This window comes from Oncorhynchus gorbuscha, linkage group LG16, assembly GCF_021184085.1.
Source record: "Oncorhynchus gorbuscha isolate QuinsamMale2020 ecotype Even-year linkage group LG16, OgorEven_v1.0, whole genome shotgun sequence".
In the NCBI taxonomy this organism is placed as follows: domain Eukaryota; kingdom Metazoa; phylum Chordata; class Actinopteri; order Salmoniformes; family Salmonidae; genus Oncorhynchus; species Oncorhynchus gorbuscha.
The window spans coordinates 59,851,203-59,873,752 of record NC_060188.1 but is presented as its reverse complement, the minus strand read 5'-3'; the positions used below and the strand labels follow the sequence as shown (position 1 = coordinate 59,873,752).

The window sequence follows — 22,550 nt, the reverse complement described above, 5'->3', positions numbered from 1 at the left end:
GACGAAGTGTCTGCGCCTCATGAAGATGGATTATTGGGCTGAACACGCTAACAACAAGTGGCTATTTGGACATAAATGATGGATCTTATGGAACTTTATGGAACAAATCAGTCATTTATTGTTGAACTGGGATTCTTGGGAGTGCCGTCTGATGAAGATCATCAAAGGTAAGTGAATATTTATGGTGTTGTTTCTAACTTTGTTCACTCCAAAATGGAGGATATTCCTCTGGTTGTTTTGGGTTCTGAGTGCCTTTCTTAGATTATGCTTTTTTCGTAAAGCTTTTTTGAAATCTGACACAGTGGTTGCATTAAGGAGAAGTCTATCTTTAATTCTGTGAATAACACTTGTATCTTTTATCAATGTTTATTATGAGTATTTCTGCAAAATCACCGGATGATTTGGAATCAAAACATTACTGCAAGTAAGGCGCCAATGTAAACAAAGATTTTGGGTATAAATATGCACATTATGGAACGAAACATACATGTATTGTGTAACATGATGTCCTATGAGTGTCATCTGATGAAGATCATCAAAGTTTAGTGATTCATTTTATCTATATTTCTGCTTTTTGTGACTCCTATCTTTGGCTGGAAAAATGGCTGTGTTTTTTCGACTTAGCTATGACCTAACATAATCATATGTTGTGCTTTCGCTGTAAAGCATTTTTGATATCGGACACAATGGGTAGATTAACAAGATGTTTATCTTTCATTTGCTGTATTGGACTTGTTAATGTTGGAAAGTTACATGTTTCTAAAAAATATTTTTGAATTTCGCGGTTAAAACTTCTTATGGCTTGTGGGCAGTATTTCGACATCTGGATGAGAAGCGTGCCCAAAGTAAACTGCCTGTTACTCAGGCCCAGAAGCTTGGATTTGCATATAATTGGTAGATTTGGATAGAAAACACTCTAAAGTTTCCAATTAAAAACAAAATGTCTATGAGTATAACATAACTGATATGGCAGGCGAAAACCTGAGGAAAATCCATCCGGGTAGTGGGATTTTTTAGATGTGGGTAGTTTTCAATTGAAAAGAGTATAGAGTATCTAATGTGTTAGGACCCAGATTGCCATTCCTATGGCTTCCACTAGATGTCAACAGTCTTTAGACAGTGTCTCAGGCTTGTTTTCTAAAAAATTAAGAAGAATGAGACCTTTCTGTCAGTGGACTGTAGAATCATGCAGTGCTTGTTTGCGCGTGTGACCAAGTGCGCACCCTTTGTTGTTTTTCCTTTCTATAGAATACGCTTTTGTCCGGTTGAAATATTATCGAAATATTATCGATTATTTAGACAATTGACAACATGAGGATGAATTATAAACATTGTTTGACATGTTACGACGAACTTTAACGGTACTATTAGGATGTATTTGTCTGTATTTTTTTGAGCCAGTTGATTACTGAACAAAACGCGCCAACAAAACTGAGTTTTTGGGATATAAAGAGGGACTTTATCGAACAAAACAAACATTTATTGTGTAGCTGGGACTGTTGTGACTGCAACCATATGAAAATCTTCAAAGGTAAGTGATTCATTTTATCGCTATTTCTGACTTTTTTAATTCCTTTACTTGGTTGTAAAATGTTTGTATGCTTTTGTAAGTGGGGCGCTGTCCTCAGATAATCGCATAGTATGCTTTCGCCGTAAAGCCTTTTTGAAATCTGACAAAATGGCTGGCTTAACAAGAAGTTAATCTTCAAGCCGATGTATAACATTTGTATTTTTTATAAATATTTATTATGACTATTTCTGTATTTTGAATTTGGCGCTCTGCAATTTCACCAGATGTTGTCGAGGTGGGTCGGTAGCGGAACGCCTGTGCCAGAAAGGTTAAGGGGACAATGTGCAGTTCAATCAATAACAAAGCGTACACCCCACCACCTTTTGGGGTAAAGAGCTTAGGAATGGAGCTGCAGAAATGTAACCACCAAATTTATAGATGGGTCAATGGATGCAAGGACCGACCATCTATGAGATCAAAATTATAGTTTTAATCTTGTTTTTAAGCTATACAGTGTTTGTTTACAATGACATTGTTTACAAACAGTGGAGGGAAAAAATATATATATTTTGGGTCTGATGGGGTTAGACAGTTGAAATAAGCTCATGAGGCATTTATACGTTACATTCTTCAAGAAACAATTGCTATATATAATTAATTTTAAAGTAAAGAAAAAAATGTACCAATTACAGATTGCCCCTTTAAGGATTTTTGTATCTTATGGGTCCATTGATTTTCACAGTAGTGAAGGCCTTACAGCAGGGGTTGACTGGTTAATTGTGTATTACAGGTCAAGTCCCTGAAGTCCAGCTCATCAAGCCAGGCTGTTCATTCAGGTCAGTCTACACAGGAAGGACCTCCCTCAAACTGTCCGCATTACACAGTTCTTAAGCGTTTTTCCCACTGTTGTGTAGGATGTGTACAGGAAAAGCATTAAGAAATGTAAGGCTATACACTGTTTATCACAATGCTTTGTGATACTGCTTTCATTTACCTCATGATTGTCAATTCAAAGGTTTGATTGGTCTTGGGGTCAAAGTTGACTTGACTGTTTTTTTCCCCAGGCTCTGGACAACACTCCTTTAAATCAAAGATCAAGCAACCAATGACATCCACCACTACATCCTCCACAATGTTGCCCTGCACCCCTGCACCCTACCCCCAGACACAGAGTTGCATGGAGAGGGGGTCAGACATCGACCTCACCACGCCCCCCACTAAGGACACTAATCTCCATGACGATGGGAGGGACACCATAGACCCAGAGGTCAGACAAGAGGTTAAATCTGCAGCTTAATTTGATGGTCCATATGTTTTACCTGATAATAACATAGAACTTACATGGTAAAATTGTAATTACAAAATAACGACCCAAAAAAGAAAACAATAACACTAAAACATGCATCAATATGTACCTGAAAAAAAAACATTCTGCATCGAATAGTGTTACGGCATGATTGCTTGCAATGTGGCTTTCGGTGCTTGAACTGTCCTGCTGATTGTCTTCTTATTTGCACCTCAGGGTTTTGCATCCAGTTTCGATGACAGCTTTTCATCCATGAGGGAGGAGTCTTCACAGTGCGATGACACACTCTTCCCCAATAAGAAGATCATAGTGGACAGAGGGGGCGTGGCCTCATTGAAGGAGAATGTGTGTCAGGTGAGTACGTCTAACATCACCAATATAAGAGTGGTAAGGGGCCTCCAGAGTGGCGCAGTGGTCTAAGGCACTGCATCGCTAGCTGTGCCACTAGAGATCCTGGTTTGAGTCCAAGCTCTGTCCCAGCAGGCCGCGCCCGGGAGACCCATGGGGTGGCGCACAATTGGCCCAGCTTTGTCCGGGTTAGGGGAGGGCTTGGCCGGCAGGGATATTCCTGTCCCATCGTGCACTAGCGACTCCTGTGGCGTGCCGGGCACAATGCACGCTGACACGTTAGTCAGGTGTATAGTGTTCCCTCTGACACATTGGTGCTGCTGGCTTCTGGGTTAAGCGGACGTTGTGTCAAGAAGCAGTGCGGCTTGGCTGGGTTGTGTTTTGGAGGACGTACGGCTCGTGACCTTCGTCTCTCCCGAGTCCGTAGAGGAGATGCAGCGATGGGACAGGACTACGTCTACCAATTGAATTCCACGAAATTGGGGGAAAAAATCTATAAAAAGAGTGGTTACCTTGTGTTTATTTAACCCTTTGACATGTGCCAACAAACGGGTGTGATCATTCTACAGTGGTCCCTGCAGGATATGCTCAAACCGGTGTGATTAGAACTCTTATTTAGAACGTCCAGTTTCGATTGACGCAACATTCTGCGATTGAGCTGGCCACACTGTTTTTTCACAGAAACATTTTGCACAAACACAGTCCTCACAAAGTTATGTCCTGAATGTGAGAAGTTTATTTTTGGATGCAATATTCAGACATTCACAGAAGTAGCAACGTCATAACACAATCATTCAGCCGGAAAATGTAGGCTACATTAGTCCTAGCACTAACTCTCGGCTGACAGAAACCACAATATGAATTATCTAATAGCAATTACTATTTAAAATTCATCACATCATGGGTGAGCTCACCATTGATCGAAATAATTGAGTAAAACACTTTCTAAAAATCTTAAGTAATCCGGCGCTATTTAGTTTGTGCACGCCACCATGTTTGTTTTTTCACTCCAACCAAAGATATGAAGAGGAAGCAAGATGAGTTTGGTCTGTTTGCAGTATGCATGTTGAAGTGGTGTGTCGTCTACGATCAATCACTTCCATTCAATTGCGGAAGTTTACTCGAAAGATAAGTGAACCATTCCTTCATCTCATTATAACATCTTTGGTCTGACAGATGTTTACGTGACACCCAGAATGCATTGTATAATGTCAACAAACATGGTGCCACACATAGCTGGCAAATAGCTTAGCATTAGCTCATCATAATTAGTACAACCTTAAAAGAGTATTTTACACATATCGCAGGTATCTATTACAATCTATGCAATAATAGGAATGCATTATTTGTCACCAGTACATGTCAATGTGAATAAAACTGTAAATACATTATGCACTACATATACTGTACATACAGTACCAGTCAAAAATGTAGACACACCTACTCATTCAAGGGTTTTTCTTTATTTTGTACTATTTTCTACATTGTAGAAACTATGAAATAACACATATGGAATCATGTAGTAACCAACAAAGTGTTAAACAAATCTAAATATATTTTATGTTATAGATTCTTCGACATTGCCACCCTTTGCCTTGATGACAGCTTTGCACACTCTTGGCATTCTCTCAACCAGCTTCATGAGGTAGTCACCTGGAATGCATTTGAATTAACATGTGTGCCTTGTTAAAAGTTAATTTGTGGAATTTATTTCCTTCTTAATGCGTTTGAGCCAATCAGTTGTGTTGTGACAAGGTAGGGTTGGTATACAGAAGATAGCCCTATTTTGTAAAAGACCAAGTCCATATTATGGCAAGAGCATCTTAAATAAGCAAAGAGAAACGCCAATCTATCATTACTTTAAGACATGCAGCTCAGTCAATACAGATAATTTGAAGAACTTTGAAAGTTGCAGTCACAGAAACCATCAAGCACTATGATGAAACTGCCTCTCATGAGGACCACCACAGGAAAGGAAGACCCAGAGTTACGTCTGCTGCAGAGGATAAATTCAGTTACCAACCTTAGAAATTGCAACCCAAATAAATGCTTCACAGACACATCTCAACATCAACTGGTCAGAAAGCACTGTGTGAATCAGGCCTCCCTGGTCGAATTGCTACAAAGAAACCACCACTAATAAGAAGAATAGACTTGCTTGGGCCAAGAAACACAAGCAATGGACATTAGATGGGTGGAAATCTGTCCTTTGGTCTGATGACCTGCATCAGATGACCTGGCCTCCACAATCACCCTATCTTAACCAAACTGAGATGGTTTGGAATGAGTTGGAGCGCAGAGTGAAGGAAAAGCAGCCAACAAGTGTTCAGCATATGTGGGAACTCATTCAAGACTGTTGGAAAAGCATTCCAGGTGAAGCTGGTTCTGAGAATGCCAAGAGTGTGCAAAGTTGTCATCAAGGCAAAGGGTGGCAACTTTGAAAAATCTCAAATATAAAATAGATTTTGATTTGTTTAACACTTATTTGGTAACTACATGATTCCATATGTGCTATTTCATAGTTTTGATGTCTTCACGATTATTCTACAATGTAGAAAATAAAGAAAAAATAAAGAAAAACCCTTGAATGAGTAGGTGTGTCCAAACTCTTGACTGGTACTGTACTGTGAAACGACAACATGCTATACAGAAAATAAGGCACTTACTTTGATAGCAACACACATGTCCAAAGTTATAATTTTTGGGGAAAACAACAATAGTGGCATTGTGAGCGCCAGCCAAAAAATGTGCCAGAGGGAAAATGTTTGTGCAAGACTGGGTAAATGTCTGCATACTTGATCTGCGTAACACTGAGGAAGTGCTTGGGCTCTCCTTGAAGAAATTTGTCCAGCTCAGTAAAGCCTCAAACATAAATTGTCTGCAACAGTGAAATGGGATACTTCTATGTGAATTAATGAGGAATGTGTGAATTAATGAGGAACACACCTCAATTCAAACTGTTGTTAGAGAATAAAACTTGATAGAAAATCATTTGAAATTGACAAGTTGAAACATAACCTACAGATAATTATCAGGCACATGTGATAACTATCACGTTGCGAAACAATCCCATTTTGGAATGTGCATAAAACAACTCACGCTGGGGTGACCGTTAGGGATATTTGGAACTCACATGTGAAAAGGTTAAAGTGCTATAAGTGATTGTGGAGTCTATTTGCTCTTTGCCCATCAGAAAGTTTCAGACAGCTGTGTACATTGTTCTAATGTTGTGTAAACCTTTCTGGACTGTACGGGTAGGTATGTGAGAAGACTGGGGAGCTGCTGCTGTGTGAGGGCCAGTGTTGTGAGGCCTTCCACCTCCAGTGTAGCGGCCTCACAGAGCCTCCTAAAGGGAAGTTCGTCTGCCAGGAGTGCAAGTCTGGTGGGTCAAGCATATATTCTGTAAAAACACAACCACTGAATCCTCATTAACATATTTTTTATGCCTCATTCCTACTTGGACAAAATTGTGGAAAGACTATTATTAGTTGCATCTAGAGTTATCAGTGTGCTATCTGATTGTTTCACACATAATTTTGCTGATTCTCTCCCCTCAGTTACCCTCTCATCCTAACATCCACCATTCTCTCTGGCTTGTAAAAGCAAACCAGTTTATTAAACTTGATGTGTTTGTTGCTAGGTGTCCATACCTGTTTTGTGTGTAAGAAGCCCGGGGAGAACGTGAGGCGCTGTATGATCCCAGTGTGTGGGAAGTTCTACCATGGAGAGTGTATCGCCAAACACGCTCCCGTTGCCCCCCTGCACGGGGGCTTCCGCTGCTCCCTCCACGTCTGTCTGTCCTGCTTCATCACTAACCCTGTCCACCCCTCCGTCCCCAAAGGTGTGTGCTGCTCCGCTCCTCCCAGCACAGTTCAGTTTAATTAGATTTTATGCGAATCTTCTCAATTGCAATCACCTTACCCTGGTAACTCTACAAAAGAATGGGATGAGGTTAGAGTTGGAAAACTGAAAAATGTTTGCAAACATATGTTTTCTCAAATAATTTTCATTTTGCACAAGAAATTCAGCTAGTTCATATCAACACCATGATAGAAAGACCCACTACTTGAAATTAGCTGTGGGAAGTAAATATACAGTACCAGTCAAAAGTTTGGACACAACTACTCATTCATGGGTTTTTATTTATTTTTACAGTTTTCTACATTGTAGAATAAAGTGAAGATATCAAAACTAAGAAATAACACATATGGAGTCATGTAGTAACCAAAAAAGTGTTAAACAAATCCAAATATATTTTATATCTGAGATTCTTCAAAGTAGCTACCCACTGCCTTGATGACAGCTTTGCAGACTCCTGGCATTCTCTCAACCAGCTTCACGAGGAATGCTTTTCCAACAGTTCCCACATGCTTTCCCAACAGTTCCCACATATGCTAAGCACTTGTTTGCTGCTTTTCCTTCACTCTACGGTCCAACTCATCCCAAACCATCTCAATTGATGCATCTGATGCAGTACTCCATCACTCTCTTTGGTCAAGTACAGCCTGGAGCTGTGTTTTGGGTCATTGTACTGTTGAAAAACAAATGATAGTCCCACTAAGAGCAAACCAGATGGGATGGAGTATCACTGCAGAATGCTGTGGTAGCCATGCTGGTTAAGTGTACCTTGAATTCTAAATAAATCACTGACAGTGTCACCAGCAAAGCACCATCACACCTCCTCCGACATGCTACACTGTGGGAACCACACATGCAGACAACATCCGTTCACCTACTCTGTGTCTCACAAAGACACGGCGGATGGAACAGAAATCTCAAATTTGGACACATCAGACCAAAGGACGGATTTCCACCGGTCTAATGTCCATTGCTCGTGTTTCTTGGCCCAAACAAGTCTCTTCTTATTATCGGTGTCCTTTAGTCGTGGTTTCTTTGCAGCAATTTGACCATGAAGGCCTGATTCATGCATTCTCCTCTGAACAGTTGATGTTGAGATGTGTCTGTTAGTTGAACTCTGTGAAGCATTTATTTAGGCTGCAATCTGAGGTGCAGTTAACTAACAATTTATCCTCAGTAGCAGAGGTGACTCTAGGTCTTCCTTTCCTGTGACAGTCCTCATGAGAGCCAGTTTCATCATAGCGCTTGATGGGTTTTGCGACTGCACTTGAAGAAACTTTCAGTTCTTCAAATTTTCCATATTGACTGACCTGCCTGTCTTAACCTCTCTTGGGTAGAGGGCAGTATTGTAAGTGTTACTCCAGGTGGACTCTACTGTTTTGGTGTGCATGAACTGGAGCACGCTTCACATTGTTTTTATCCGGTATTAGAAACAGTTTATTCCGTCTTAAATTGTATTGATTATTTACGTTTTAGGGTACTTGAGGTTGGATTAGGAACGTTGTTTGAAATGTTTAGACCAAGTTTACAGGTAACTTATTAGATACCTTGTAGGCATGTTGGACGAGTTGAAACCAGTGTATTTCTGAATCAAACACGCTAAATAAATTGACCATTTTGAGACATAAAGAAGGACATTATCGAACAAAATGATGTTTTGTGATGTTTCTGGGAAGAATATCTTCAAAGGTAAAACATTAATTATATCGCTATTTCTGACTTTTGTGGCGCACCTTCCTGGTTGAGATATGATGTTCATGTGTGTTTGTATGTGGGGCGCTGTCCTCAGATAATCGCATGGTTTGCTTTCGCCGTAAAGCCTTTTTGAAATCTGACACAGCGGCTGGATTAACAAGAAGTTAAGCTTTATGTTGATGCATAACACATATATTTTCAAGAATGTTAAATATTTGAATTTGGTATTTCTGAATTTCGCGCTCTACAATTTCACCGGATGTTGGCCAGGTGGTACGCTACCGTCCCACCTGCCCATAAGAAGTTAAAGTAATAATGGACTGTCATTTCTGTTTGCTTATTTGAGCTGTTCTTGCCATAATATGGACTTGGTCTTTTACCAAATAGGGCTATCTCCTGTATACCAATCATACCGTGTCCCAACACAACTGATCCGCTCAAATGCATAAAGAAGGAAACAAATTCCACAAATGAACTTTAAACAAGGCACACCTGTTAATTGAAATGCATTCCAGGTAATTACCTCATAAAGCTGGTTCTGAGAATGCCAAGAGTGTGCAAAGCTGTTGGCAAGGCAAAGGGTGGCTACTTTGAAGAATCTGAAATATAAAATCTATTTTAATTTGTTTAACAATTTTTTGGTTACTACATGATTCCATATTTGTTATTTCATAGTTTTGATTTCTTCACTATTATTCTACAATGTAGAAAATACTAACAAATAAATAAAAACTCTTGAATGAGTAGGTGTGTCCAAACTTTCGATGGGTACTGTATGTGTACTAGATATTCTAACTAACAGCTCATTCTGCCTCTGTCTCCCCTGTGTTGTGTGTCCTGTAGGTCGTTTGACACGCTGTGTGCGATGCCCTGTGGCGTACCATGCCAACGATTACTGCATGGCAGCGGGCAGTGTGGTCCTGGCCAACAACAGCTTCCTGTGTCCCAACCACTTCACCCCCCGCAGGGGATTCCGAAACCATGAACACGTCAACGTCAGCTGGTGCTTTGTCTGCTCTGAAGGTATGCCGGCCTCCACATATGTTGGGTTGTTAGAGTCCGATATGCATAGATACACTCAGTAAATACTTACCTACATATGTAATGTGTATTACATGATCAGGGTACAATTTTCGCAGAACACATGATCAGAGTTCATATGTACTACAGCCCAGTTACATCTCTGTTTGCTCATCTGAGTTTTTAATCTCATAGACCAGTCCAGTAGACAAACTGTTATTCCTCTCCCATGCTCCAGGGGGCAGTCTGTTGTGCTGTGAGTCGTGTCCTGCTGCCTTCCACCGGGAGTGTCTGAACATCGACATGCCCGAGGGCAGCTGGTTCTGTAACGACTGCCAGGCCGGGAAGAAGCCCCACTATAAGGACATCCTGTGGGTCAAAGTGGGCCGGTACAGGTCAGTATAGCCGCCTGGGGACCAACCTCACTGGCTAACCATTGGTTTGGCAAAACAACAACAAGTTGCCTAAAGACGAAACAGATGGCATCCAGGATATTAAGTCCTCCCCTGCCTGAACCACATTCCTCATGATAAAGTGTCCTTTAGGTGTTCTGACATTACAAAACCACCAAGATACTGAGAACTGAAATGCACCTGTATTTCTCTTCACAATATGGCAGTGGTTGCAAATGGTAGTGGTTTTTCTGCCATGGCCCATTTCCTTTTCTCGTTCATATCGTCTTTTCCCTTCCTATCTTCTGTCTAGGTGGTGGCCTGCGGAGGTCAACCATCCCAAGAACATTCCGGAGAACATCCTACGTATGAGGCACGACGTAGGCGAGTTCCCTGTGCACTTTTTTGGCTCCAACGACTACCTGTGGACCTACCAAGCCAGAGTCTTCCCCTACATGGACGTAGACACCAACAACAAGGAGAAGATGGGGAAAGGTGTAGACGTCATCTACAAGAAAGGTATTCACACCTATTTTTATTGGCAGTAGAGGAAATTTGAAGGGGAGGCTTGAGCTGTGCAAGTGTGTGTAGCGTGGGTGTGTGCAGAGAGTAAGAGTGTTTTGTCAAAGGGAATTGTGACATGGTTGTCGTTGACTTTATGTTAATCTTTCCCCAGCTTTGGAGGAAGCTGCTCGCAGGTTTCTGAAACTGCAGGCAGAGAAAGAACTGAGACAGCTTCAGGAGGACAGGAGGAATGACAAGAAACCCCCTCCATACAGACACATCAAGGTACCATAACTGCCACATCTCTTGCCGCACAAAATGTATACATTAAAGGCCCATTGAAGCCAAAAACATGACTTTCCTGTGTTTTATATACACGGAGTGTACAAATTATTAGGAACATCTTCCTAATATTGAGTTGTACCCGATTTTTCCCTCAGAACAGCCTCAATTCATTGGGGCATGGACTCTAAAAGGTGTCGAAAGTGTTCCACATGGATGCTCGCCCATATTGACTCCAATGCTTCCCACAGTTGTGTCAAGTTGGCTGGATGTCCTTTGGGTGGTGGACCATTCTTGATGCACACAGGAAACTGTTGAGTGTGAAAAACCCAGCAGTGTTGCAGTTCTTTGCACACCCCATTCAAAGGCACGTCAATATTTTGTCTTGCCCATTCAACCTCTGAATTGCACACATACACAATCCATATCTCAAGACTTAAAATAATTCTTTAACCTGTCTCCTCCCCTTCATCTACACTGATTGAAGTGGATTTAACAGGTGACATCAATAAAGTATCATTGCTTTCAACTAGATTCACTTGGTCTGTCTATGTCATGGAAACAGCAGGTGTTCCTAATGTTTTGTACACTCAGTGTGTATTTCTACTATGAAGTTGCAATAATACTGTAAAATTGTGAAAATTATAATAATGGCCTTTTAGTGCAAGAGCTGTCTGATAAGACTGCCTGAAATTTCAGCCTGTTTTGGAGGGATGAAGTTTTGGCCTGCCTGGTAACGTCACCAGATGGTAAATTGGTTAATAGACCAATAAGAAGGAGAGTTACAAACCTTTCTGCCAATAACAGCTAGTTTTCAGTTTTCCCTTCCCCACTTAGACCACTCCCAGACTCCCAACTAACAGAAGTCGTGCTTGAGAAATTGCTCTTTGCTAACAAGCTATTTTTGTACATTTTTGTACATTTTTATTGAAAACAGTAAGGTACTTAATTGTTACCCAGAAATTATTTGATATTGAGATTTTAAAAAGTCTACGTTGGACCTTTACGTTTTAGTTTTGAGCTGTAGAAGTATTACCACACCCCCTTTGCAACTTCATTCCTCTGAAGTCACTCGCCTAACCCCTCAGGTGAATCGGCCAATCGGGAAGGTGCAGTTCATCACGGCCGACCTATCAGAGATCCCACGCTGTAACTGCAAGGCTTCAGACGAGAACCCGTGTGGCATCGACTCTGAGTGTATTAACCGCATGCTGATGTACGAGTGCCACCCCCAGGTGTGCCCAGCGGGCAATGGCTGCCTGAACCAGGCCTTCACCAAACGCCAGTACAGCCAGGTGGAGATCTTCAGGACTCTGGCACGAGGCTGGGGCCTTCGCTGTGCCCATGACATCAAGAAGGTAATGGTGGAGGTTTTACCATTAATCATGTAAAGTAGAGATCAATGTGCCACCATGAAACTGTATCCCCTGGGGCTTAAACTATATTTTCAAAAGGCTATGGATTTGAAACAGGCTTTGTTTGATTCTTCTTCAATCCAGACAGATTTCAATTCCAGCAGACTTTTTTTCTAGAAAGTGTAATCAATATTTTGGATGTTAAAGGAATCATGAAGTATGACTTTTGAAATGGTATGTTAATCTAATCATCAAACCATAAAGTTGACGAAGCCCTGTCATCAATGGCCATCATGGCTTTGAAACATTGATCTGCACAAGTCTATCTGCTAGGATCTTTACATGTAAATGACCCTTTCAACAGTCAGTTAACCCCAAGGGAGCTCTCAGATGAATCCAAGAGTAATTATTGGAGTAGTAGAATGAGTTTCCCACTGTGTCTCTCATGCTGACGGTCATGGTGGTGTTCTCAGGGGGAGTTTGTGAATGAGTACGTAGGAGAAGTGATCGATGAGGATGAGTGCCGGGTCAGGATCAAACACACCCAGGATAACGACATCTGTAACTTCTACATGCTGACTCTGGACAAGGTACGGCTCGGGAGTCAGGGTTTCAGAGCTCTCGTGAGACTGTCTCTTGGCCTGAAGTTACCTCTGTAATTGTATGACCTTTAACCAGGATTTCTGTAACTAGCTACAGGAAGTTGTCATGGGTTACTAATGCTATTGGCTATGTTATTGGTTATTATCACTACTATTGACAATTGTTCGTTTCTTGCTCTCTTAGATGTTAAGTCCCCGATTCCGAACGATATTTCGGTGAACAAGCCGCTCTGTGAACGGAGTTACATACACTATGAACGCGCTGGTTGTCCTGATTCATATGCGCTATTGCAAGCGCAGCTGTGAGTTTCACGGACACAGGAAATCTGGTATTTGCATAGGGAGCGACGCGTCACATTTTCTTTGCCTGTGAATCTCACAGCACATGTAAAAAATCAAGCGGATGCAACAACAGTGGTTTCAGCTCGCTGTGATGTTCTCAGGCGGATTTATTGCTCTGAAGTTGTAACGAGTCTGCACAAATTTGAATGGTATCTCAACGCCGCTCAGAGGACGTTTGGCAGAAAAGTCTCTGTCGTCAGCCATATGAAACAGTGCCAATATTGTACTGTCACTAAGTATGCTCATATTTATTTTACAGTTATAAGAAAGGTGAAATCTTATAATAAGTCATTTATAATTTGATGTTTTACTGTATTTAGAAAGCATTTCAGTCCTTTCAAGCCCTATTGCCCCATTTATTTGAATAGGGGAACAAATCATAATACACAGCTGCCAACTCTAACGTAGTGGCCGTGAGACACGCATTTGACCCTCTTCTCACAGCACACCTCTTATATTTCACGCATTGAAAAGTACTGCTTTTATCTAGTCCATTGAAAAGTACTGCTTTTATGTAGCCCATTGCATAGTCAGCGCGTTAACCTTTCATCTGTGCTCCGAATCGTTTTGAAATCGGAGCATCTGCACATTCAATTTAACATCATCACGAGCGTAACCTCTTTCATTGTCCTGTCTTGCCACAGCACTGTGAACCGCGGCACATTGAAGCGTATGATTGGCCTAGTTATGTAAGGGATCAGAGGGGTTGGTTGCATGTTTTAAAGATACACCCCTCAAGATTAGAGTAAAAAGAGCTGCGCTGTTTTATGTACAATATTGTCAACTAAATTAGGTGGCTGTTACTCCCGTCCGCATTGCAGAATGCAGCCTTTTGACAGCATGTACTAAAGTCGATTTAATCCACACTTGCATTAGTCCCCTCTTTTAGTGATTGGCATTTAGGATAAAAGCTAATTTATGCTTAATCCAAAATGTGTTCGGAGGCTCCGTATGGATAGTGTGACGCAATCATGGATCCTCCAGAGACATGCAGAGGCCACATTTAGCTCCATACCGCATCGCCGTACAACTCCCAAATTTGGTAATAGTGCGGAGGGTTTCTTATATCGCTGTATAGCTCCGCATTGACATGATTGGTTGACGGTAGGTGGGGGCGGAAGGTCCTGTTGAAACACAAACTAATTTCCTTGACAACTTCCTTCACAACAGCTCTGTGCTGTTTCTTGAAGCGCAATAAGTATGAATGCACTGACTTCTGCAGAGGCCGTATCGCCGTAAATGCTGCACTGCCAATGCAGACGTCAGATGGACAATGCATTGCCTTTTAGGCTTACAACGAATTACAACGAAAAGGCAGCAGACAGACCTACAGTATGTTTTATCAGGGAAGTTTGGTAGGGTGACCTGATTTGTAACTATGATAATAATTTTGTCAAACAGACTGTGAACCGAAAAGTGTACGTTTGATTCTAGACTATACAAATTCTAGACTATAACTATACCAATAATTTGGTTAGTGTGTAGGGGCAGATTTATGTAATCTTGTTTTCGGGAGATTTTATTATCTACAGTATTTACTTGATCTAGTCTGATCAGTGGAACAATTCTCATTCTTAACAGTGGGCTAAAATATAAGGTAATTAGTGTGGCTTGTCAGCAAGAAGACTACTGTTATTCCCCACACATATTTTATTATTACACTTCTTCCCAATTTTGACAGTGTAATCACATATTTGAAATCTGATATGACTACTTGTGTCTTTTGCAAATAAATTGTATGATGCTATGTATTAATGCAGCCATTCATGGACAGTTTTGAATAAGTCATATTATTCCATATTAAATGCTCCAGAAATCAAATGTAATTTATCAGATGAGAACAGGGATCAATCTCTTTTTCCAACCTTGGCCTTGTTTGTAGAATTTTCCGGTCTCCTTATCTCATTTCATTACTGTCTGAATAAAGCCTCAAACAACCTACAAATATGTTAACAAAAAAATGTCAGCATACTTTAAATTTCATCCCACCCCAAAAATAATCATCTCAAAGAAACAAAGTCATCCAATTTTGAGTGTTTATTTAATGTTGAAAGCATCCTGAATATACCTGACCTGTGGTTTTTATTTTAAACTTTTCCACCCTGGTCATAGGCCTAGCTTAAAATGAGGAACATTTTTCTGGGGGAGGACACCCAGTCCTCCATCTAGAGATTGTGCCAGGACTAATGAAATTCACATAGCAAATCTCACTACAAGCTTTCTTCAAAAGTTGGCAATCCTGTCATATTTATATTTTTTTATATTTCATAATATTTGAACTATGTACTTGAGCTTAGGTCCTCAAAAGTGAGTACACCTCAGATATTTATTGTTTAAAAAAGTACGTTAGAGGTGAGTTCTACACCTTTCTAAAATTATGCAGCATTACCATTTATGTTTATGGCCATCTTATGAAAAATTCTTACTTTTGGGTATGTCTATTTAGGCAGAAAGCTGCATTTTGCCCTATCATTCAAGAGAGGGGATTCTTTTGGTTTTCTGTATTTCATCTCAGAAAATTACATCTGCTTTGCATGGTATCATAAAGACACCCAAAAGTAATGATGATTGAACAGTGTTGTCCATGTCGGCGTGTTGATTAGGATCGGATCATTGATGCTGGGCCAAAGGGGAACCAGGCCCGCTTCATGAACCACAGCTGCCGGCCCAACTGTGAGACACAGAAGTGGACGGTGAATGGAGACACGCGTGTGGGACTCTTCACTCTCGTAGATGTCCCTGCAGGTGAGCGGAGCTTTGGCTTAAGGAGTTTGTGTTATATTATAGCTTTGGTTTTTGGCAACACTTTTCATTATGTAGGCATTGGCAGGAGAACTACACTACATGACAAAAGTTATGTAGACACTTGCTTGTCGAATATTTTCGTTACAAATTCACTGGCTTTAATATGGAGTTGGTTCCCCCCTTTGATGCTATAACAGCCTCCACTCTTCTGTGAAGTCTTTCCACAAGATGTTGAAATATTGCTGCAGGGACTTCCTTCCATTCAGCCACAAGAGCATTAGTGAGGGCACTGATGTTGGGTGTTTAGGCCTGGCTTGCAGTCAGCGTTCCAATTCATCCCAAAGGTGTTCGATGGAGTTAAGGTCAGGGCTCTGCGCAGGCCAGTTCTTCCACACCAATCTCTACAAAACATTTCTGTATGGACCTCGCTTTGTGCATGGGGGCATTCAGGACAGGTCCTTCCCCAAACTGTTGCCACCAAGTTGGAACCACAGAATCATCTAGAATGTCATTGTATGCTATAGCATTAAGATTTCCCTTCAAGAGATATAAGGGGCTTAGCCTGAACCATGGAAAAACAGCCCCAGACCTTTATTCTTCCTCCATCAATCTTTACAGTTGGCACTATGCATTCCGGCAGGTAGCGTTCCCCTGGCATCCGCCAAACCCAGATTCACCAGTCGAGCTTTACACCACTTCAGTTGATGCTTGGCAATGCACATGGTGATCTTAGGCTTGTGTGTGGCTGCTCGGTCCTGGAAACCCATTTCATGAAGCTCCTGACGAACAGTTATTTTGCAGATGTCGCTTACAGAGGTAGTTTGAAACACGGTAGTGAGTGTTACAGACGAGTTTTAAGTGCTTCGCGCTTCAGCGCTCGGCAGTCCCGTTCTGTGAGCTTGTGTGGCCTACCACTTCGCGGCTGAGCAGTTGTTGCTCCTAGACATTTCCACTTCACAATAACAGCACTTACAGTTGACAGGGGAAGCTCTAGCAAGTCAGAAATTTGACGAACTGACTTGTTGGAAAGGTGGCATCCTATGACGGTGCCATGTTGAAAGTCACTGGGCTCTTCAGTAAAGCAATTCTACTGCCAATATTTGTCTATGGAGATTGCATGGCGGTGTGCTCAATTTTATACACCTGTCAGCAACGGGTGTGGTTGAAATAGCCGAATTCCCTAATTTGAAGGAGTGTCCACATACTTTTGTATATATAGTGTATAAGGGTAGCATTGTATCAGGTATATAAGAAAAGGAAGTTACATAATATTTACCACTGTGAGGGCAAAGTAGGCCATAATTAGTGCATTTACAAAACAATTTTCTTACACGGTAATTACACAGGTTATTCCATCAGCAGTTCATGTCCATCTCTCCATCACTTGTTGTGGATACTGGTTTACATCTGTCCTCTATGGGTCGTTTTGTCTGTCTCCAGACACAGAGCTGACTTTCAACTACAACTTGGAGTGCCTTGGGAATGGGAAGACTGTGTGTAAATGTGAAGCTCCAAACTGCAGCGGCTTCCTAGGAGTTCGGCCAAAGGTGAGAGGAGACACTGGAACCAGATGTTGTTATTTATGACATTCATCCACAGAATGAATAAGATGCATCAATAGTAGAAACAATCATGATAACGATTTTAAATGATCTTTTCACAAATCCTAGAGCCTTTGATACAGTATTCAAAAGAGTAGTCATGTCAACGGGAATGAGATAATTGAATGAAAGGGCCATCTTCAGTTTGGGTTTCTGTCTCTATCAACATCCTGACACTTCGTCCTTCCCCAGAACAACCCTCCAGCAGATGACAAGGGCCGCAAACTGAAGAAAAAGGTCTTGGCTAAACGGAAGAACAAGATGGAGGTGACCAAGGAGAGGGAGGACGAGTGCTTCAGTTGTGGGGACGGGGGACAGATTGTGTCCTGTAAGAGACCAGGCTGTCCCAAGGTCTACCATGCAGACTGTCTCAACCTCGCCAAGAGGCCTGCAGGTCAGTGGCACAGTTCGATTCCTGTTAGAGGAGATGATATCGTAGTATTATAACTCGTAATGGTTTGTTATATTTCCCCTCTGTTACTGTAGGTTTATGTGATTGAGAATGATATGCATCATTCTCAATCACATAAACCTACAGCGTATTTCATGCATTTTCACTGTTTGAAGTCTGCCAGATCCCTGGTTAGCAGTCTCAGTGAGCTGATTACTTCTCTGTGTTACTGCTGATGTAGTTGTGTCTGACTGCCCTTGTCTGATATACTGTATCTATCTCCCTGCTCTGTGCTGCAGGTCGGTGGGAGTGCCCGTGGCACCAGTGTGACCTGTGTGGTAAGGAGGCAGCCTCCTTTTGTGAGATGTGTCCCAGCTCTTACTGCACACTGCACCGCGACGGCATGCTCTTCATCTCCAAGCTGGACGGACGGCTGTCCTGCAGCGAACACGACCCCTGTGGACCAGACCCCCTGGAGCCAGGGGAGATCAGGGAGCACCTACCCGACATCTGTGCTCTCTCACCGGGCCCGGGGGCTGGCGTAGTAATCCCTGGTGCTGCTGCTACAGTTACTACTACAGGGGACCCCGAGCCTTGCCCTGGTCCTGAGTCTGAGTCTTTCCCCCCTCTCCCCAGCTCTAGCCCCGTCTCTAGCCGCATCTCTGGCCCCATCTCTGGTCACTTTTCTGTCCCAATATCTGGCCCCATCAGCACCCCTCTAGCCAGCTCTGAGGCCCCCGATAGCTCTCACCTTTTCCTTCCCCAGTACTCACCCATCTCTTCCTATGAAGATGAGAAAGAAGAAATTGAGTATCCTTTGGGTGATGAAGAGGGGGATGGAGAGGGGATGGATGGAGAGTTGGAGGATGGTGAGATGGAGGGTCTTGAGTTGAAAGATGAAGTAGAAGAACAAGTGGAGGAAGAGGAAGAAGAGTAAAGACATAATTCTTCAACAACTGCATGGTGGCTTATCATTCCACACAGTTCATACAGGGTGGAGGGGACATGGACACTGATCAGCCAAACCACAGAATAGCCCCGTCAATCACTGCTCTTATTGTCCAGTGAGCATGTGATTGTCCTGAAGGTCTACCATGTGGGGAAAAGGGCTACCTGCTTGTTCTTGAGGGTGGGCCAGAGCTCAGCATCATGTAGATTCACTCATCTTTGTATATAAGGATCTGTTCTTGTCCAGAGGATTTATAGATCTGTGAATTCACACACCACCTTGTTCAGTCAGACCCCCGAGAAATAGCAGGATGTTACAATGGAGTCTGGGGCTGGTGTGTCGAAACGAAGTAGGATGGAGTTGCCGCTGGACACTGATTTGTGGTCACGTCTAGCGTTTTCCCCCTAATAGTCAAGGTTACGGTTTGGGGTGGGTACACTGATCCTGGATCTGTGCTTAAGGGCACAATGGAGTATGATGGGAACTGTATTCATATAGCTAGGCCCATTTGGATCTCTTCACGGTTCGTTGTCAAAGCTGCTGGTTTTTGTTTTAGAACATGTTTACACTTCTGCACCTCCTCTTTGAGGACACAGTAACTAACTTATCTGAAGGGTATTCTTTTTCAAAGGGGAGACTGAAGAGAAGCGGGACAGTGCTGTCAAAGGCACGGATATCCCCTCATGAGCAAGTAGCCTATAGTTGAGTCTGTCAAACTGTTTCTCTCTGAAGCAACACTCCTGCATGGCACAAATGAGTAATGTTGTGAAATGAGTACATCAGCCATGGAAATGATTAGTCACGCTATCAACCAGTCCTTTCATCCTTGTCATTGTTGTGGAGTGCACAGTCTATATCCATATCTGTTTGGTGATCATTCATCTACTGTCTCTGCTGCCCCCTGCCTTACCACACCAAATGATACAGACACCTAGACAATACACATGCAATCAAATGGCTTAGTTTAGTACATGTGGGTAGTACATCAAGGAGATGGCTTGATATTGAACATGCCCACATCCTAATCCATGACAGCACTTTGTGTTCCCCCCTAACCCTGGTATTGCATCACCATTAGCTCTTCTGTACTGATATCTGTTTGAGTGCAGTTGGCTGTACTGTAGGTCTTGGAACACAAGCTTCCTCACATGGTGGAGCTTTGTCTAGAAACTGAACTGAACCTTCAATGTGAAAGTGCCATTGTACTCAGCTGTTGAGTACGCTGCTTGACGTAACCTTACATCTAAGATAGCTAGCTCTTGTGTGTGAATTATACTCTCTATGACATATTTATGTAGACCTTTATAACGCACAAATTAAGACGGGACTGATTTATAGTAGTGGCATTACTGTGTCTCATTCTATCATCCATACTTTCCATTTGAAAGGCTATACTCCTGCCTTTGGTTTAGCACTAAAAATGACAGATCTGTTCTGTTTCCCGGCTAAAAGGCTTTCACTACAGTATGTTTGTCTCTGCTATGTGTTTTGTCCCTCTTGAAGCTTGTCTCTGTCTCGCTGTCTTTGTTGTGTCCGTTTCTCATCTCTACTTATGCCTTTTCAATTGAGTCTATCAGTTTTGGGGTTTCTATGAAAGAAGGGAGGTGAAGTTGGTTCTGGAGGACCATAGAACAGAATGAAGTGGATTTGCCATTTCCCTGTTATGGGGATGTTGTGTTTCCATTTCTGAAGCTTGTATCATGCCTTTACAATAAGCAATATTTGTAGTGATTAATATCGCCCAATCTTGTAACTTTAGTCATGTCGAAGTATCTCTAGCAGCCTTTATGTATTAAAACTTAACTGGCTTAGTTTTAATTCATCATGCAAATATGTGCAATTTCTTGCATTTGAATAGAAATCCAACCAGTTTTTTTTTTTATGATTTGAAAAATGTATGAAACAGTTCAGTCCCTTATCCATATACTGTACTGTGAAGGTCACCATGGTGCCCACTGCTGTTGCTCCAATATACAGGCACCATCGTCATGGCCTGACGTGAACATCTTCACCCAGGAGTTATACAGTAACTCATAATTGTATTTTAATAGCACTAAAACAAATACGAATTTTAACAACGCAGATATAAGATCCTAACTGATTAATCTTCTGTTGGAAGAATATTTGTGCCTGTATATAAAAGCTAAATATGATGAATGAACAAAACATGACCTTCAAATAAGTCTAGAGCCAGAAGATATGCGTTCTCTGGTCTCAGCTCTGTCATCAACCTGTCCAACGAACAAGATCACTTCAACTTTAATACGTATTGGTTGTTGGTTGAGTTGCTGTCAACAGATGTGCTAAGTAACACTTTATATTGCTGTAACAATATCACAGTCATCAAGCAGATAATAGTAGGCTACGATAGCACAGTAAGAGGAGGTCGAGGGTCATTTCTGGTCACAACACATGAGACGAAACTCCCAACTATCACCACAGTACTTTGGAACTTGTGATACGATAATGAGCTGTATATCTTTTTCTACGTGGTCAGTTACCCCTCCGTCCTCTTTGAAGGGTTGTCTGATAATGCACAAAGAGTCGGGAGGCTGTATCACTGTTTATATACATTCATACACATGTAACAAAGATTATTTTTTTGCTGTTATGCTTCTTAGCTTCTGACTTCCTTCCCTCTGCCTTATTCAGACGTGTAATTAATCTGTTCAAAACCGTTGAGAGTTCAATAATATCCTTCTGCCTTGTGAGGAGATTGAAAGGTGTTGTATTTGTTTGTACATAATAAAGAAAAAGCTAAATTGCAATCACATGATCTGAACGTTTTTCTTCAACTGTTTTTGGCATTTTGATTTTGGACCGAGTTTGTATTGTTATTTTTCAGAAGGTACATTTTAAGTTAAAAGCAATCTTACTGTAATAACAATTAACAAATTATTGTATTGGGCTGGGGTAGATAATAATCCACATTAGAGGTGCTTATGTTATAGCAACTGGCTTTCGCAGTTGTTTTTAGTTTTAGCTCAGTGTACTGTTATCCTTGTTAATAAAACTGACCGCTGTGCTCACCCCTGTTTCACCTCACATGTTGCTTGGATGTTTTCACAGACCTTAGCCAAATACATTTAAACTCAGTTTTTCATCATTCCTGACATTCCTGGTAAAAATTCCCTGTTTTAGGTCAGTTAGGATCACAACTTTATTTTAAGATTGTGACATGTCTGAATAATAGTAAAGAATGATTTATTTAATACTTTATTTATTTCATCACATTCCCAGTGGGTCCGAAGTTTACATACACTCAATTAGTATTTGGTAGCAGTGCCTTTAAATTGTTTAACTTGGGTCAAATGTTTTGGGTAGCCTTCCACAAGCTTCCCACAATAAGTTGGGTCAATTTTGGTCCATTCTTCCTGACAGAGCTGGTGTAACTGAGTCAGGTTTGTAGGCCTCCTTGCTCGCACACGCTTTTTCAGTTCTGCCCACAATTTTTCTATAGGATTGAGGTCAGAGCTTTGTAAAAGGCCACTCTAATACCTTGACTTTGTTGTCCTTAAGCCATTTTGCCACAACTTTGGAAGTATGCTTGGGGTCAACGTCCTTTTGGAAGACCCATTTGCGACCAAGCTTTAACTTCCTGACTGATGTCTTGAGATGTTGCTTCAATATATCCACATAATTTTCCTACC

At 41.6% G+C, this 22,550-nt stretch overlaps 1 protein-coding gene across 2 annotated transcripts in view; it reads left to right on the top strand.

Annotated features, from left to right (window-relative positions):
* Window positions 1-21,668, top strand: part of nsd1b (nuclear receptor binding SET domain protein 1b) — a 31,533-nt gene extending 9,865 nt beyond the window's left edge. For both annotated transcript variants that reach the window (XM_046306723.1, XM_046306724.1), the window contains exons 9-23: window positions 2,301-2,346; window positions 2,575-2,777; window positions 3,033-3,170; window positions 6,423-6,546; window positions 6,805-7,005; window positions 9,561-9,740; window positions 9,976-10,132; window positions 10,443-10,648; window positions 10,806-10,918; window positions 12,004-12,273; window positions 12,744-12,860; window positions 15,818-15,959; window positions 17,400-17,506; window positions 17,753-17,954; window positions 18,251-21,668. In XM_046306723.1, coding sequence (XP_046162679.1) covers window positions 2,301-2,346; window positions 2,575-2,777; window positions 3,033-3,170; window positions 6,423-6,546; window positions 6,805-7,005; window positions 9,561-9,740; window positions 9,976-10,132; window positions 10,443-10,648; window positions 10,806-10,918; window positions 12,004-12,273; window positions 12,744-12,860; window positions 15,818-15,959; window positions 17,400-17,506; window positions 17,753-17,954; window positions 18,251-18,888 — 2,844 coding nt within the window. In that variant the 3' untranslated portion in view covers window positions 18,889-21,668. The remainder of the gene's footprint in view (window positions 1-2,300; window positions 2,347-2,574; window positions 2,778-3,032; window positions 3,171-6,422; window positions 6,547-6,804; window positions 7,006-9,560; window positions 9,741-9,975; window positions 10,133-10,442; window positions 10,649-10,805; window positions 10,919-12,003; window positions 12,274-12,743; window positions 12,861-15,817; window positions 15,960-17,399; window positions 17,507-17,752; window positions 17,955-18,250) is intronic.
* The last annotated feature ends 882 nt before the right edge of the window (window positions 21,669-22,550 follow it).